The 15811-nt window shown below is 37.0% G+C and overlaps 2 protein-coding genes across 2 annotated transcripts; one reads left to right on the forward strand and one right to left on the reverse strand.

The window, feature by feature from the left end:
• Window positions 1-301: 301 nt before the first annotated feature.
• LOC109238251 (eukaryotic initiation factor 4A-11) lies at window positions 302-4873 on the forward strand. Its single transcript, XM_019404681.1, has 5 exons — window positions 302-669; window positions 2254-2323; window positions 2491-2597; window positions 2687-3117; window positions 3925-4873. The coding sequence occupies exons 2-5, from the start codon at window positions 2256-2258 to the stop codon at window positions 4558-4560; spliced, it is 1242 nt and encodes a 413-aa protein (XP_019260226.1). The 5' UTR covers window positions 302-669; window positions 2254-2255; the 3' UTR covers window positions 4561-4873.
• A 7617-nt stretch (window positions 4874-12490) lies between these two features.
• LOC109238241 (chorion class high-cysteine HCB protein 13-like) lies at window positions 12491-13163 on the reverse strand. Its single transcript, XM_019404669.1, has one exon. It carries the CDS (start codon window positions 13028-13030, stop codon window positions 12701-12703), a length of 330 nt encoding a protein of 109 aa, XP_019260214.1. The 5' UTR covers window positions 13031-13163; the 3' UTR covers window positions 12491-12700.
• Between the last annotated feature and the right edge of the window lie 2648 nt (window positions 13164-15811).

Raw genomic sequence — 15811 nt, forward strand, 5'->3', positions numbered from 1 at the left:
TTGTATATGCCCATATAATTAAGTTAAATTTTAATTAGAAAGGGTAAATAAGTTTCATATGTAGTATAGGAAGGTAAAAATATGATCTTCAAAGTTTTGTGTGTCTTGAAAAAGAAATATAAAGTCTGAATGTTTATTTCTGCCTTTTATTTTCTTGTTTTCCTTTCTTTATTCTTGATAAAGTATTTCTTTTTCTTTTTCTGTTCAGTTTGTGGAATCCACGTCGGTGAATACTAACCAAATTGGCAATGCAAAGTTGGAATATATCACGAGAGACTACAAGCCCTGTTGAAGCGGTCCAAGACCCCCAAAATACACAACCTATTTTTAAATTTAACTTAGATATTATACTATCATAATATTTACATATAATTTTGTATAAAAAACAATTTATAATATTAACATTAATAAATTACCTGTTGCAACAGGTAAAAGTAAAATATTTTACAAATTTGTGTATATAAGGTAAAACTTAATTGGAAAACATAAAAAAGACAAGAGTGTCATATATAACTCATTCTCTCTCACAGATATTGTGTTTCCTGAACTCCGCGGCGTAGATCCGAGGAGTTTTTGGAAAAAAAGCAGCAGTCTTTGGAAAACCCTAATCCTCAAAAATCCCTCTCAAATCTTCAGATCTCCCTTTAACTCACTTCATATCGTTATCAGGTAACTCTATTCTCCTCCTTTTTTCCTTGTTTGTTTGTTTGTTGATTTTACATGTATTTCCTAGGGTTTCGTATCGCTAACTTTTGGTTTAATTAAAAGTTTGAGTTTTTATGATTCGTCGGTGTTGAGTAATGCTTTTCTGCAACTGGGTCTTGTTGTTATTGACGTGTTTGCTCTTCTCTAATGTGGGTTTAATTTGATTTGTGATTTAATTTATTGGAAAACGAGCGATCTATTGATTCTTCTTTTATTTTTGTGTTTTAGAGTAGTGTGCAAAATTACTGAGTATTGGAATTAAACAGGTCCAATAAAGCGAAATGGATATTGACGATTCATAATTTTTTACGACAATTGAGGATTCATAAAGCTGGCCCCAACTAGCTTGGGGTTGAGGATTCATGTTATTAGTACTCCATTCCAGTTTATGCGAACCTATTTGTTTTTCGAGATTCAAACTATGTAAACTTTGACCAACACTTTGAAATACATTTTTTCATCATATTGTTATGACAAGAATTGCGACTTATAATACTTTTCATATAGTGTTTTCAGTATCTAAATTTTGACTTTAAAATATTGAGTTAATCTTATCTAATTTAGCTTCAAATATTAGTCAACTTGACTCCTGAAAAACGTAAAAGTTTCACGTAAACAGGAATGGTTGAAGTAGTTGAGTGGCCTACAAAAGGGGTTAGCTTTGCAAAGATGAGAGCTGGGGTAGTCTTGGAAGCACATGCAAGGAGAATATAATGTCTAGATGTGCCATGTGTTCTTTATATGCCTTGTAAAACTTAACATTCTTGCGTTTTGCAAACCCGCACCAGCCACTGAATGTAGGACGAGTTACTTCCCATTCGTTCTAGCTACTAGGCCTTAAAAGCAACGAGTTTTCCTTCTTTTTTGAGCTCTCAGCTTGAGCTGATCTTATTCAACAAATTGCGACTTTCTCACTTGAGCTTTCTGTCAAAATTCCATTGATGGACTCATTAGACTCTTCTATCTAAGCTTGAGACTATATCCTCTCGACGAGTGATGTGTGTCTGACTTGGAATCGCTTCGCACTTGTTGATACCTTATTGAACCAGCAGTGAGTACCCATTGTTTGTTTAGGGCCACCGCACCTCCTCCAACACTTCCTCATTCCCCTCCCTTGTTACCTTGATCAAGTGTCATAGCTATAGATATTAGCTCTGCTGTCTAGCCAGTTTCAAACAGTTATTTCTATCTGTATTCCGCTTTTTTTACTTTTTCAAAAAAGAAAAATGAGCAAGGATGCATCTTGACGCCTGTGCTTGCCTCCTAACAAATGAAGGAAAAACAAATAATGTTATTGATACTCTGAATAAAATTTTATTTGTGATTTTGTTGAAGTGTTTTAGATCTACAGCTACCTTACATATTATTTTATATGTCATGGGTTAAGCTTCGACCTTTCCTTTTTATCATCTATAAGATGTTCAATGAACGGCCATGTGACTGATAAGATTTGTTTTTCTTCAATTGAAAAGTAGTTTTGGGAACGGCATCAAAAAAATTGCTGATACCACTAATCGATTGATGTATTTGTTGTTTTATTTCCTGCAGTTATGGCAGGCTTGGCACCAGAGGGTTCTCAATTTGATGCTCGTCAGTATGACGCCAAAATGACAGAGCTGTAAGTTATCTCTTCTCCGTCCTATATTGTAGTCATCGTAATCTGGTTGCAGAAAGCACTCCTGCTCTTTTTCTTAATTGGTCTTTGATTATCTCTTTATGCTGTTCTTTGGCCCTTAGCCTTTGCTCATTGAGACTTCTGTGGTTGTGTTGATATGCCAAAAACAGGCTTGGTACTGAACAGCAAGAATTCTTCACATCATACGATGAGGTTTACGAAAGTTTTGATGTCATGGGTTTACAAGAAAACCTTCTGAGGGGCATTTATGCCTATGGTAAATTCACATCTCCTTACAATTCTGGTGTTCTTTTCTCCCTTCCCAGCTTTAGCAGGGCACTGAACATTGTTTTGAATTTCTTGAAGGTTTTGAGAAGCCATCTGCTATTCAGCAAAGGGGCATTGTTCCCTTTTGCAAGGGCCTTGACGTTATCCAGCAGGCACAATCTGGGACTGGAAAGACGGCAACTTTCTGCTCTGGAATTCTCCAGCAGCTTGATTACAGTTTAGTTGAATGTCAGGCTCTGGTTCTTGCACCGACCCGTGAGCTAGCTCAACAGATTGAGAAGGTTATGCGGGCACTTGGTGACTATCTAGGTGTGAAGGTTCATGCTTGTGTTGGGGGTACCAGTGTCCGTGAGGATCAGCGTATCCTTCAGAGCGGTGTTCATGTCGTGGTTGGTACTCCAGGCCGTGTCTTTGACATGTTGCGCAGGCAGTCTCTTCGCCCTGACAACATCAAGATGTTTGTTTTGGATGAAGCCGATGAAATGCTCTCCAGAGGTTTCAAGGATCAGGTTGCCCTTTTGCTTTAATTTTTGTTGTTTTATTTTTTTTCAGTTGTTGTAGGATTTACTTTTTTGTTTTGCTACTCAGTGATGTTTCTGTGTTTGAAGGTTAATAACAAATTAGAAGTCGATTATTGCCTGTTCTTCTTTACTATCAAAGTAGAATTCACCTTTTCTTTTTGTGATAAAGTAAAGTGGAATTCACTTCTTAACTGTGGTTACTCATTAGATAGTGAACTAATTAGTCTTCCATGATATTTTAGGTCTACCTTATTCCCTCTTTCCATCTTCAATTATCATATTCCTGTGCCTATGAACCAGAACATTTGAAGGTCTGCATAAGATATGAGAAAACCATCTCTGGCGATTTTTTATGAAGTTATCTTATATGTGTGCTATTTATATTCTCCGCCATATGTCATCATGTGTAATCTTGATTTTTGTTAATTAATATATGAGTGCACATCTGATAACCTTTGGATCTCCACGACACTCATTTTGTGGATATGTTTGGTCTTTAGAGGCCCAACATTCATTCTCATGGCTAAGTCCGCATTGATTTCAAGAGGTTGTGTAGGTCTCACTCTTTCTTTCATTAAGTTTGATTTGCTGGAAAGTATGTACTACTATGTGTTATTGATCAGTTTATTGGTGAATCTTCTTCTCCTCCTCTCTTTGCATCCTAGTTGTGCTCTAACTTCTTTTAGAATTGCTGCTGGATTTTGCTGGTCTTTTCCTTCTTTTATTTGATGATTAGCTTGTCCTTTGACACACAAATAGTATATCATGTGTAAGCTTCTTTTTATTTTTTTCCAGATTTATGATATATTCCAACTTTTGCCACCAAAAATCCAAGTGGGTGTTTTCTCTGCCACTATGCCACCAGAGGCCCTCGAGATTACTAGAAAGTTCATGAACAAGCCTGTGAGGATTCTTGTGAAGCGTGATGAGCTCACTCTTGAAGGTATTAAGCAATTTTATGTCAATGTTGACAAGGAAGAGTGGAAGCTTGAAACACTCTGTGATCTTTACGAGACTTTGGCCATCACCCAGAGTGTCATCTTTGTTAACACTAGGCGAAAGGTTGATTGGCTCACTGATAAAATGCGTGGCCGTGATCACACGGTATCTGCAACTCATGGAGACATGGATCAGAACACAAGAGATATCATTATGAGGGAGTTCCGATCTGGCTCATCTCGTGTGCTTATCACTACTGATCTCCTTGCTCGTGGTATTGATGTTCAGCAAGTCTCCCTTGTTATTAACTATGATCTGCCGACTCAACCAGAAAACTACTTGCATCGTATTGGTCGTAGTGGCCGATTTGGAAGGAAGGGTGTTTCTATCAACTTTGTCACCAAGGATGACGAAAGGATGCTTTTTGACATACAAAAGTTTTATAATGTCGTGATTGAGGAGCTGCCAGCCAATGTTGCTGATCTCCTTTGATGCGATTTTGGTTATGGTGCGGGGAGTTTTTCCTTACATGAAGTATAATATATTTATTCTTAGGCTTAGTTTCACTTTGCGCTGGAGTTGGTATTGGAATTGGATTGCTGGTTCCTTGATTTTGCTAAAGCACCAGCTGCTTTCCCAATTTAGTAGAACTTTGAGTCGACTATTGCAAATTTTGTTTGGTTTATCAGTTTGTATGTTTAAGCATCTAATGACTTAAAATTTTGTTGTTGTTTGAATTGACTATATTGAGTTTAACAGAGCTATTTTTCTCTGGGAAGGGAAAGGTTTTTGATTTCTTGGCTCATTTTGATGCTTTATTCACACTCCAGCTTTTTATGTAGTTTGCTTTTGATGTTAGTATCCGCAGAATATTATATAAATGTTAACAGGAGATGCATTTGCTGGATTTTTCAGATTTCTTGAGATAACTTTAGAGTATATTATTTTCTGGACTATTTGAACAATCGGAATTTACTAACAAGTTACAAAGTAGTAGTGGTAAATTTGCACGCGTCCTAGCAAATATTTTTGATAACCCACCTCCAATATTTTTCTATATAGAAAAGAGCATCGGTTTCGACGTGGTTGCTTATATGTCTTTTAAGTTTTGTGTAAGGGCATATTGGACCTTCACAGAATCTAATAGAACGTGTCCTTTAATCTCAAAATTGAACGGCCACCGTATCAGTAGCCCTAAGCACCAAAAGACTGATTCATTCTCTCTACTTCTCTCTCTCGCCGTTGCTTCAAAACAGAACGACCACCGTATCAGTTCTTTGATCCAATTTATGCTCTTGAATCTTTTTGTTTATTTAAGCTTCAACTCTCAAAGCTTCTGGCTGCTACCAACTGGTCTAAGTTTCAAGTCTCAAAATTTAGGTTTTAAAGGCATAATTAAAGCTTCTGCTTGCTACCAGGTCATGCGACAAACAAGGAAAATATTGTACTCTACTTGATTTGAATGAGACAACGTCCTCGCTGCTAAGTCATGCTAATTGCTACAAAGGAATCGTCGTGGTTTTTGCTGATTCATTTGAGGTAAGTCAATTAAAGAAAACCCCCCAATAGGGAAGAAGATGATAGATATTGCGGGTTGTAATTTCGTGATTTGGGGGTTTGTGCCAGTTGAAATAGTTAATAGTAATATTTCATGCTCCCAATTTCAAATGAAGTTAAAGAATAAACTATGTTCAAAAGCTCTGCGTTTTACTATGTTGTGTTTAATAATTGAACTTTTCATGTTCATATCAAATAGAATGCTATTTATTGATAGCAAGTCTAAGGTTTGAATTTCTTGCATTTTGCCCCTTTCTGGAGTTGTAAAATTTTGAGTAGATGGTGAAGTTTTGTTTGTGTGGGTGAGTAAAGGAAATAGGCGTGTAAGCTCTATATAGCCGGTGCATAAAGTATTTTGACAGGGCTGATATGGAGCACATTGTCATAATGATCCCGTTAGGCCTCAAAATAGCCAAGTAAAGAAACTGCTCCACCTTAAAAAACCAAGTAGAGTAGCGGCGTAGTTATTATGATTTGATCATCCCTACAAATATAGAACCAGTTATGCTAAATTATGTCGTTTGCTCCAATTTGCATTACATTTTCTTCCTTTAGAAACCATTTTGGGAGTAGAGTTAAGAATTTAGGTCCTTTGAATGCGAAAGTTAATTTAGGTTTCTTGAATGCGAGAGGTAGTGTGCATTGCGCTATGTAGTCCAAACTCCAAAGCACTCAGTTTTTTTGGTGAAGAAGGCTTGTAATTATGCCAAAACAAGAGGGGAAGAAGGGAGGGGGGTTGGGGGGAGGGAGATGACATACAAAAGAGAAACGAAGAATACATGCTTGGTAGTCCTTATATCCAGTAGCGGGCTGCAAATAAAATAAATGGAGTAAAGAATATGGACAAGTTGAAAGATGATGGCTGAGCGTAAAAGCAAAACATTTTGTGTGTATTTGTATGAATGCATAAGGCCCTCTTTCCATTTGGGCCATTTAAACTTGTGATTTATGTGTTGACATATGATTTTATATTATTGTATAGTCAGGGCCGTCATGTAATGTGTTCTATTTGTGGAGAGTTCGTATTCTTAGACCTTACACCATTATATGGTGTATTCTTGGCAAGGTTGCTTCCATGAAGAGAATCTTAGTTGAAGAGTTATTGGCTTTTTGCCACATTTAGATTGGGAATCTTCTCCTCTTGGACCTTTGTCTTTGACATCCACCATTTTGAAATATATTTGAAACTGAATCTGGAAAATAGGAAGATAGCAAAGGCAAAACACGATATTTTCTTCCAACTTTAACCTATCAGTGGGGGATCATTGTACATGTAAATCTAAATTCTCAGGTTGAGAACTCATGCTTAGTATGGAACTGTATATCATTTGCAAGCCGCTGGCATCTTTGCTCAATGCACCCAATTTTATGCCTTACTGAAAATCGATGCACTTTGCAGGAAAACTTTAATAAATAGGGGTGGAGTTACTGAAGTATGTTTTGGCTCCGAAGAACATGTGGTACTTTGATACAGAGGCACCCCCTACAGATTTAATAAGGTAAAATTTTTCAAGTTGTTCACTTTGATACAGAGGCGTCGCCTCCAGATTTAATAAGGTGAACTTTATAAGTTGTCTTCTCCTTGACCCATGAACACAGCTATTTCCCTGTATGTTATAGCCTAAAGCACAGACTAACCTTGCTATTTCATCAGATTATTGCAACCTCTCAATTAATAAAATCGGTGTTTAATTCTTTGTAAATGAATGGTTGCGGAGGATCCATCAATACCTCCAGGCTGAAACTTGTGATGTGATACTATATTTATACAGCAGATGTCCATCTCACGTGGTCTAATCAGATTGGTTATTGAATTGAATTATGCTTTGAGCTCTTTGCTAATCACTCTATTGAATTTGTAATTTTGTATATAGTTCCAAAGATAAAATTTAGTTGATTTCAGGCTACGATAAATTAATCCACTAATTTATAGTTACCTACCTCATGATGCCTCTAAATTGTTTCGCAAAGCTTCCTATTAGTATGAGTCGTATTGTTAGATGTGACGGCTTGGTTTTGCTTCTCTTAATAATGTACAACACTTTATGCAAGATAGCATGCTTGATCCTTTATGTCTAATCCATTAATCATACAAAATACTATAGAATTCAATCGAGTTAAGGGTGTGACCAAATAATCATAGGTATTGCTCAAGAAACCAGGGGTATACGCTGTGCTCCCCCTCAATTTGCATTCTTCGTCTTTTGTGTTTCTCCTCCATAACTGATGTGCTTTGGAACTGTGAGCGGTTAATATTTCCATTTTTTTGCCCAAGGCTGCCAGAAGTCATGGCTGAGTTAGTGAACCTCTCCAAATGTGATTTTAATGTTTGATTTGCACTATTTTCTACTTTAATGCTCGCCAGAGACATACACGTAAAGTTTCTCAATTCAAAAAAGTGATTCTTAACTGTGTTAAACATTCTTCCTCTACTATTTTCTAGGAAGATTTCATTTTAATTTTGGAGTGGATTCTGTTCCTTTATGTTAAAACATGAAATGTCTCATGTTTTTGTACATTGATGCAGAGAATGTGGAGGCATCAAGGGTGTTTCTGAATAGCAAATTATAGGGCTAAGCCCAGAAGGATCACTTGCAGGAGATACTCTCCTACTTAATTAGCCTACAAATAGGGGTAGAACAAGCTCCTTAATAATTAATATTTCTTAATTGTGTGATGCATCAACATTCATTATGGTTCAGTACACAAACATGCACTTGTATTGTTCCTGTTTCTTTTATTCCAATCCAAACAAAGTTTCGTCATTTCAGTTTGCTTTTTATGGAATTTTGGAGAGATTTTCTTTGATATCTTTTCCAGGTTGTCCTTTAATTCACCAACACACACTTAATAACTTTTCTGACTGTATGTCTGTAGTATCACATGTAACTGCAAGTACTTTGACTTCGGAAGGATTTGGAACTGCATCTTTTATTTTGCAGATTTACAGATCGCCAATTTGATTATTCTGCATTCCCTTGAGTCGAAATGGCTATTCTACCGTACAGAATAACAATTGAAAGCATCGTTGTTCAAGCCAATATGTCAATTAAAGTTGTTATTTGTGCTCAGAAAAATGAAGCACGGGTACGGGAAGTGGCCAGAATCTAGATACATGTGTTAAAAGCATGGGCACTTTACACCTCTTCTTTCTTTTATTTTTTCAGAAGTTCCTTTTTTCAATTGCTTTGCTTTCGTTCTATTTCCTTTTTAAAATATTTATGCATCCCGATGTGTTCGTGTGGTTCATTTTTTATGTGAGTTCAGGAAACACAACATAGACAACGTTATTTGGATTTGATGCTGAACTTACAGGTTCTGCAAATATTTAAGACCGTGCAAAGTTCTCTAACTTTTATCCGAAGCGTTCTTGATAATCCTAACTTCTTAGAGGTTAGAGTTTTATGGAGTTGTTTCATTTTGCCTTTATTAATTTGATATTATTAGAGTTCTATTAGTAACTTGGCTTGAGTAAAACTAATTGAAATATATAAATCCTACTTGTAACAGGTAGAGAGCAGATCAAGAATTTGTAGCCATTTGTTTTCTCTCTATATATTTTTTGTTTAAGATGTTTCACTAAATATTTAATGTAAAGAAGCTTCATTATATTTTCCATATGATAGATAGTGTGAGCTTTCAATTGCATTTTTCTATTTCTGTAAAAATCTTCTGTTTGTAGTTGTTTGTCGTTATGCATCTGATTGGGCATTAGTGGAAGCATAAACATCTGTGTGGGCAATAAAGTACGTTGCTGAACAAAAATTTCTTGATATTTCACCTTTGCAGAATTTTTTTAGATCTCAGTATTAATAGTAGTAACTATGTGGCTCTGCAGGATACAGAAAGATAGCAAGAAGATGTTTTGGTTGTCAGGATAAGCACGTGAAATTCCTTATTTTATATATGGATATCTATGAAAATCACTTAGAACTGTAGCAACTGCAATGACTGAAGGAAACATCTGGTTTTAACTTTCATATTGCGGCACATAAGTGCCTTAACTGCAAGGCATATAACAGAAGGCAGACGAGAGTTGGTCTCGGTAGAAGAAAAGGGTTTTCATAGATCTATGGTAGAAGAAACCAGGAAGTACATTACAACTGATGAGCTCAAGAACCACAACAAACTAGGAGATTTGTAGATATTCATTCAGGGTTAAGTGTATGATGTGACAAATTGGGTAAAAAAACATCCTGGTGGTGAATTCCCCTGATGCCTTTGTAGCATACCATCCAGCTACTGCTTGGCACTATCTTAATAATGGATATTACAATGATTACTCTGTTTCTGAGGCGTCCAAAGATTACCGAAAGTTTGTGTCAGCTTTCTCCAAGTTGGGTTTGTTTGAAAAAGAAAGGCCATGGTGTTTTATTCTTCATGGGTCTGTTTTATGGTAATGTTGTTTGCTGTGAGTGTACATGGTGTTTTGTTTGCACCATCATTCATATTGTTGTTGTCCAAGTCCAAGTAAAACGTGCCTAATCGAATTCAGGAGCTTCTCGGGCTGCTTGTTTATCGGATTTGGCATCCATTGCTTGTTTATTTGTTTGCCTAGTTGGGGGTGAAAGAATCATGTTTGTTGTTGCTAGTTTCACTATGACAGGAATTCAGCATGTTCAATTCTGTTTGAACCATGTTTCATCCGAGATTTATGTTGGACTTGTCCCATCCAGCGGTTAATCTTGGTTGACTGTTATGATATTCTTGATCTGTTCTAAGCAATGATTAGTTTGATCTTGGTTTTGCTGGGGATGCATTGTTATGTCAAGAAAAGAAAATTTGTATTTATGTCCTTTTTAAGGCTTTATTGCTTGGTGTGATCCAGATGCTGGTGAGAACAAGTCATTTAGTTGCTTGGTTTCAAGTTAATACATTATCTCTATATTAGCCCTGCAGATTGCAGATTCTTTCACTGTTTCTGCTCTAGCTGCATGTTAAATTGTTGATGCATCGTTTTTGCATTTTGTCTCCTTTGTTTCTGGTTAGGTGGATGCATTTTTTGCCTAGGCATTGAAGTAGCACAAGATACTCGTAAATTTGCATCACAGTACTATGGGTGTCTAACGGGTAGGCCGGGCCGGGCTAGGTAGGGAAATCTAGTACCCGTACGGGTTGTGGTCCGGGCCGGTTACGGGTTGGAGCATACCAGTTTAACGGGTTCGGGTTCATCCGGGTAAAAATTGAACCGTAAGGGTTACGGGTTCAAGGGGCCGGGCTGGGCCGGGTTAGTGTAATTTTTTTTTTTTTTGTATTTTGTATAACTATTGTAAGTTATATTAATATAAAGTAAAAATATAAAGAATACAATGAAGATGGAAAAAAAATGCACTTATAAATTGCAAGTGCTACATTTATTTCAAAATTACAAAATTGAAGTTCGCATTTACAAGTAAATTAACAAAAAAATAGTAAAACTAAATTTTGATGCATAATAATACTTCAAATTAATCTAACAAACTAAAACATTAAGCATAAATACGTCTAATAATTTTAGAATAACACAAATTATCTCAGATCAACTTAAATACGATTTTCCGGAGGACGCTCAAGACAACTCTTCATATGCCTCCTTAAACTGCCTGTGCCACACTTTGGACGAAGATTTAAGACTCGACCACAGTTCTTGCACTTTATGTTCTGAACTTCTTCATTTTCTTCTACCACCTCAAAGTGTTCTCAAACATATGAGCGCACTCTAGAAGTACGAGGCATGATTTAACTTGAATTGAGAATTTGAGTTTGAGAAATGAGAGATGAGTGAAGAAATGAAGAAGAGGGGGGGTGTATTTATAGTTTTTTCAAATGGTTAAATTTGTAATACAAAAGTGTTAATATTTTTAAAAAAAAGGCCCAAAAAGGGCTAATTGTGCAAATCAGCCGTTGGGCAACAACTCCTTGGCAGGTGACCGTTGCCAACGGTTAACATGGGCTGCCCAATCAACAATTTTTTTTTTAAAAAAAAAAAAAGAAGAAAAGAAACTAGCCGTTAACCGATTCGGGCCGGTCCGGGCCGGGCCGGTTTAACCGGTTCTACAGTATTTCTGTTGATCGGGTTTGACCGGTCCGGTTAACCGGTTGAAAATAGGTGAATGGACCAAACCCCCTACCCCTTTAACCCAGCCCCACCCGGCCCCCTTGTACCGGTCCGGACCGGTTTCGGTTTCAACTGGTCTGGGCCGGTCCGGAAACGGGCTGACCTGGCCCGTTAGACACCTCTAATTTTTACCAACAAGATACAGAACGGAGCATACATTTACAAAGGGGTCATTTGCGCAAACAGCCACTTTAACGCTGTTATTTAGAATATGATCGTACATGGACAAAAGTTGCATTGATTTTTAATTTGTGACCATCTTGTAAGGATCAGCCGTAAAAGTGGTTATTAAATAGCCCTTGGACTTGGACTATTTGTGTCACGTTAAAATTGATCTCCAACACACACAGACACGACAAACAACAAATTGTGAACTGGCATGCATTAAGCATTTCTAGCGCTAACTCCCTTCTCTCGAGTCCCGAGCAATCTTTATCCTTCTCCCCCGAATATATAGTCAGAGATAATTACTCTTTCTTTTTTTATTCTCTTATAACTACCATGTTGACAAGTAATCGATTTGAAGGTTGACCAACATCAAGCATTATCCAAACAACTCAAGGGATGTTATTAAAAATAATGTACAATCTCTATTTCACAACTATTTGTATTAGAGTTTAAATTTTTATACACCTATAATTCAAACTTTTTATATTATTAAATTAATTATCAAAATAAATTATAATAAGTAAATTGATTGGTGACTTGAAAATAAGAAAATATCGTTACAGTTAAAATGAACTTATGTATAAAAATACAGTCACACAGTTAGTAAACGTCATTTGGATAGCAACATTATTACCATAGGCTTGTAATTAACTCATTATAGTTAATCCAAGCATTTTACATGTCCACAATTTTCAGTTCTTCATTGTCCAACACCTTCATTAAACGGAAAACAAAAAAGGAAAGAGGAGAAAACAAACCAATAAAAGAGAAAATTGCCACTAACGCATACTAAATCGCATTCAAAACAAATTAACCTCCACATCCACCACAACCGCCACAACCACCACCACCGCAACCACTACCATCACCGCCGCAACAACAACCCTGGTGAGCACCACCACTGTTGCTACTCACCACTGTCGTCGTTGCTGCTACACCGGCGACAGCGGCTCCAGCGCCGGCCAAAACAACCATACGGCCGTCTTTTAATCCGAGGCCAGCTCTGGGGTTCCTCGCACCTATTTCAACATCGCCAGCTCCTTTCTTCTTCTGCTTTTCTCTGTAGCTTAGGCAGCACAAAAATACCAAAAAGAGGATCACAGAACTGCAGACTATGAACGCAATATAGGCTGACTCCATACTAAATATGCTTGTCAACTACTAACTACCTTAAAGGCTATATATATAGTAAAGCTCCCGACCGATTACGATTGATCATTCTTTTTTCTCTCAGCTGCAACATGACGAATTGTTCATACCCTATTGCTTTACTTTTTATGTACTGGAGTAAATATAATAAAAAATCTTATATATATATATATATATATATATATATATATATATATATATATATATATATATATATANATGAAGAAGGGGGGGGGGGGGTGTATTTATAGTTTTTCAAAGGGGTGTTAATTAAAAAAGAAAAAAAGAAAAAATGGGCTATTTGTGCAATTCAGCCGTTGGGCAACGGCCATAATGGGAAATGGACCGTTGCCAACGGTCAGATTTAGGCCCACAAGTAAAAAAAAAAAAAAATTGTTACCGTCAAACCGGTCTGGGCCGGGCCGGTTAACCGGATAAACAGTGTTGTTCGTTGACCGGGTTTGACCGGTCCGGTTAATCGGTGGTTCAAATGTGAACGGAACAAACTGCCCTATCCCTATAACCCAGTCCCACCCGGCCCCTTATACCGGTCCGGGCTGGTTCCGGTTTAAACCTGTCTGGGCCGGTCCGAAAACGGGCTGACCCGGCCGTTAGACACCCATACACAGTACAACATGTTTTTCTTTTAATTTATAAATAATCGAGAAATCTCGAGAGCTAGATGGCGCATGGTTCACAATTCAAAGGATAACAGGCCCTTCTAACATTCTCCACTTAAATACCAGACTTTTACCTGTAATAGGGTTCAAACTTGCCGCATACACCTAATGCACACATCATGTGTTGTGCTATCTCTAGATCGAAGCCAAGGGAAATTCATGTGTTTGATATATTGGCAATATGTGAAATGCTTAAATTTTTCATAAATAAAAGGGAAAAAGGCCAAAATTGTCCCTCTACTATTGAAAATTAGTCACGTTTATACTCGTTTCTACTTTCCGTCCAAAATCATACTTAATATAGTATACAATGTTGTCCCTAGCCCTAACAGAAATCCACCATGGCACCGGGACCCTTCTCTTAAACTGCCAAGTAGGCAAATATCAACCCAAATTTTAAAAACTCATGCCCATTTTTTGAACCAATTATCCAACCACCTTCTGGGTCTTACCCTTCTCTCTCTCAATCTCTGTCTCTCTACCAAAGTCGACTCCGACGAACCAGACCCTCATCCCCCAACCTCGTCACTTCTTCTCTTCTCTTCAAATATGGTGAACTAGGTTTTAGCCAGAATATCGGATGGAGCTGCCCAAAAAAGTGGGGATGTACCAAAAGACTCATATAAATAAATATTTTCTCACTAGCCGGAGTTTTGGTCGGCGAATTTTTCTAGTGACCCCTTATTTTCTCTTATCTTCTATTAGTCATTCTTCTCCTTTTTTAATTTTTTACAGGTTACTAGAAAATAAAAGAACGGAAAGGAGTACCATCTTCAAGTGTCGACTATTTTGCAGATCGGCCTGCCATGATCCCCTTCCACCCCATTTTTTCTTTTCTTCTCCTTTTTACTGTTTTAAATCTCAAAATCTTCTAGTATGCTCAAATTGGATGTAACTTATTCTCTTTCCTTATGCTCATTTTACCTATTTTCTCCTTTATGGTTTCATTTTTAAGCCCATTTAAGCGAGAGATGTTCAAACATGGTCAAGAACCATCAGCGAAGAAACTCATCGGAGTTTGGTCGGAAGAAGCTTCGTCGATTCTCCATTCGCTGTCTTATAAGCAGTGAAGAAACTCATGGGAGTTTGGTCAAAAATTCAATCACTAGTGGTTTAGATCTGTTGGGGCCTTTGATCTGTTAGAATCCATTTATAAATTCATGACGACGATTTGAAATGGAGAAACCAGCACTATTGATATGGAACAATTATCATTTTGTACCCTTTTGCTAGAGCTTGTTCGAAAGAAAATTGGATAATTGGGTCAAAAAATGGGCATGGGTCTTTAAAATTTGGGTTGATATTTGCCTACTTGGCCCTTTAAGAGAAGGGTTCCGGTGCCACGGTGGATTTCTGTTAGGGCTAGGGACAAAATTGCATACTATATTAACGGTGGGTATGATTTTGGACGGAAAGTAAAAACGGGTATAAACGTGACTAATTTTTAATAGTAGAGAGACAATTTTGGCCTTTTTCCCTAAATAAAAGTGATATGGACAACACTATCTTGCACAAAGTACTCTCCTTACATTCAAGACTTCTCGAGGAAAAAAAAAAGTAATGGGCAGGAAAACGAGTCCGAAACTTTTCTAATGCCTTTTTGGGCACAAAACACGTTTTTACTACTAAAAAAATATTACATAAATACCTAAAACGCAGTACTATACTGCGAATTACTTTAACGAAAATTTAGCCGTTAAAGTAATTCGCGTATAGTACTGCGTATTATTAAAAAAAAAATTTTTTAAGGAATTCGCAGTACAATACTGCGAATTACTTAAACGCAGTATAGTACTGCGAATTACTTAAACGCAGTATAGTACTGCGTTTCACTTATTAATTTGGCCCCACCAATAATTAACTGACATAACAATAATTTAAATACATAAAACGGGGTATTGTACTGCGTTTTACATAAAAAAATTCTGCACCCCCAAGCTCGGACTTGCCTTATTTAATGGCGTTTCAATTTTATGAAAATTCATTCAATACAAATTTCAAACTTCCGTTTATACTTCTCTCTTCTTCTTATCAATCATTTTTTTACAATGTTTGAAGAGCCAAAAATAAGGGTTTCATTATATTGGGGGGG

Source organism: Nicotiana attenuata, unplaced genomic scaffold (assembly GCF_001879085.1).
Source record: "Nicotiana attenuata strain UT unplaced genomic scaffold, NIATTr2, whole genome shotgun sequence".
Lineage (NCBI taxonomy): Eukaryota > Viridiplantae > Streptophyta > Magnoliopsida > Solanales > Solanaceae > Nicotiana > Nicotiana attenuata.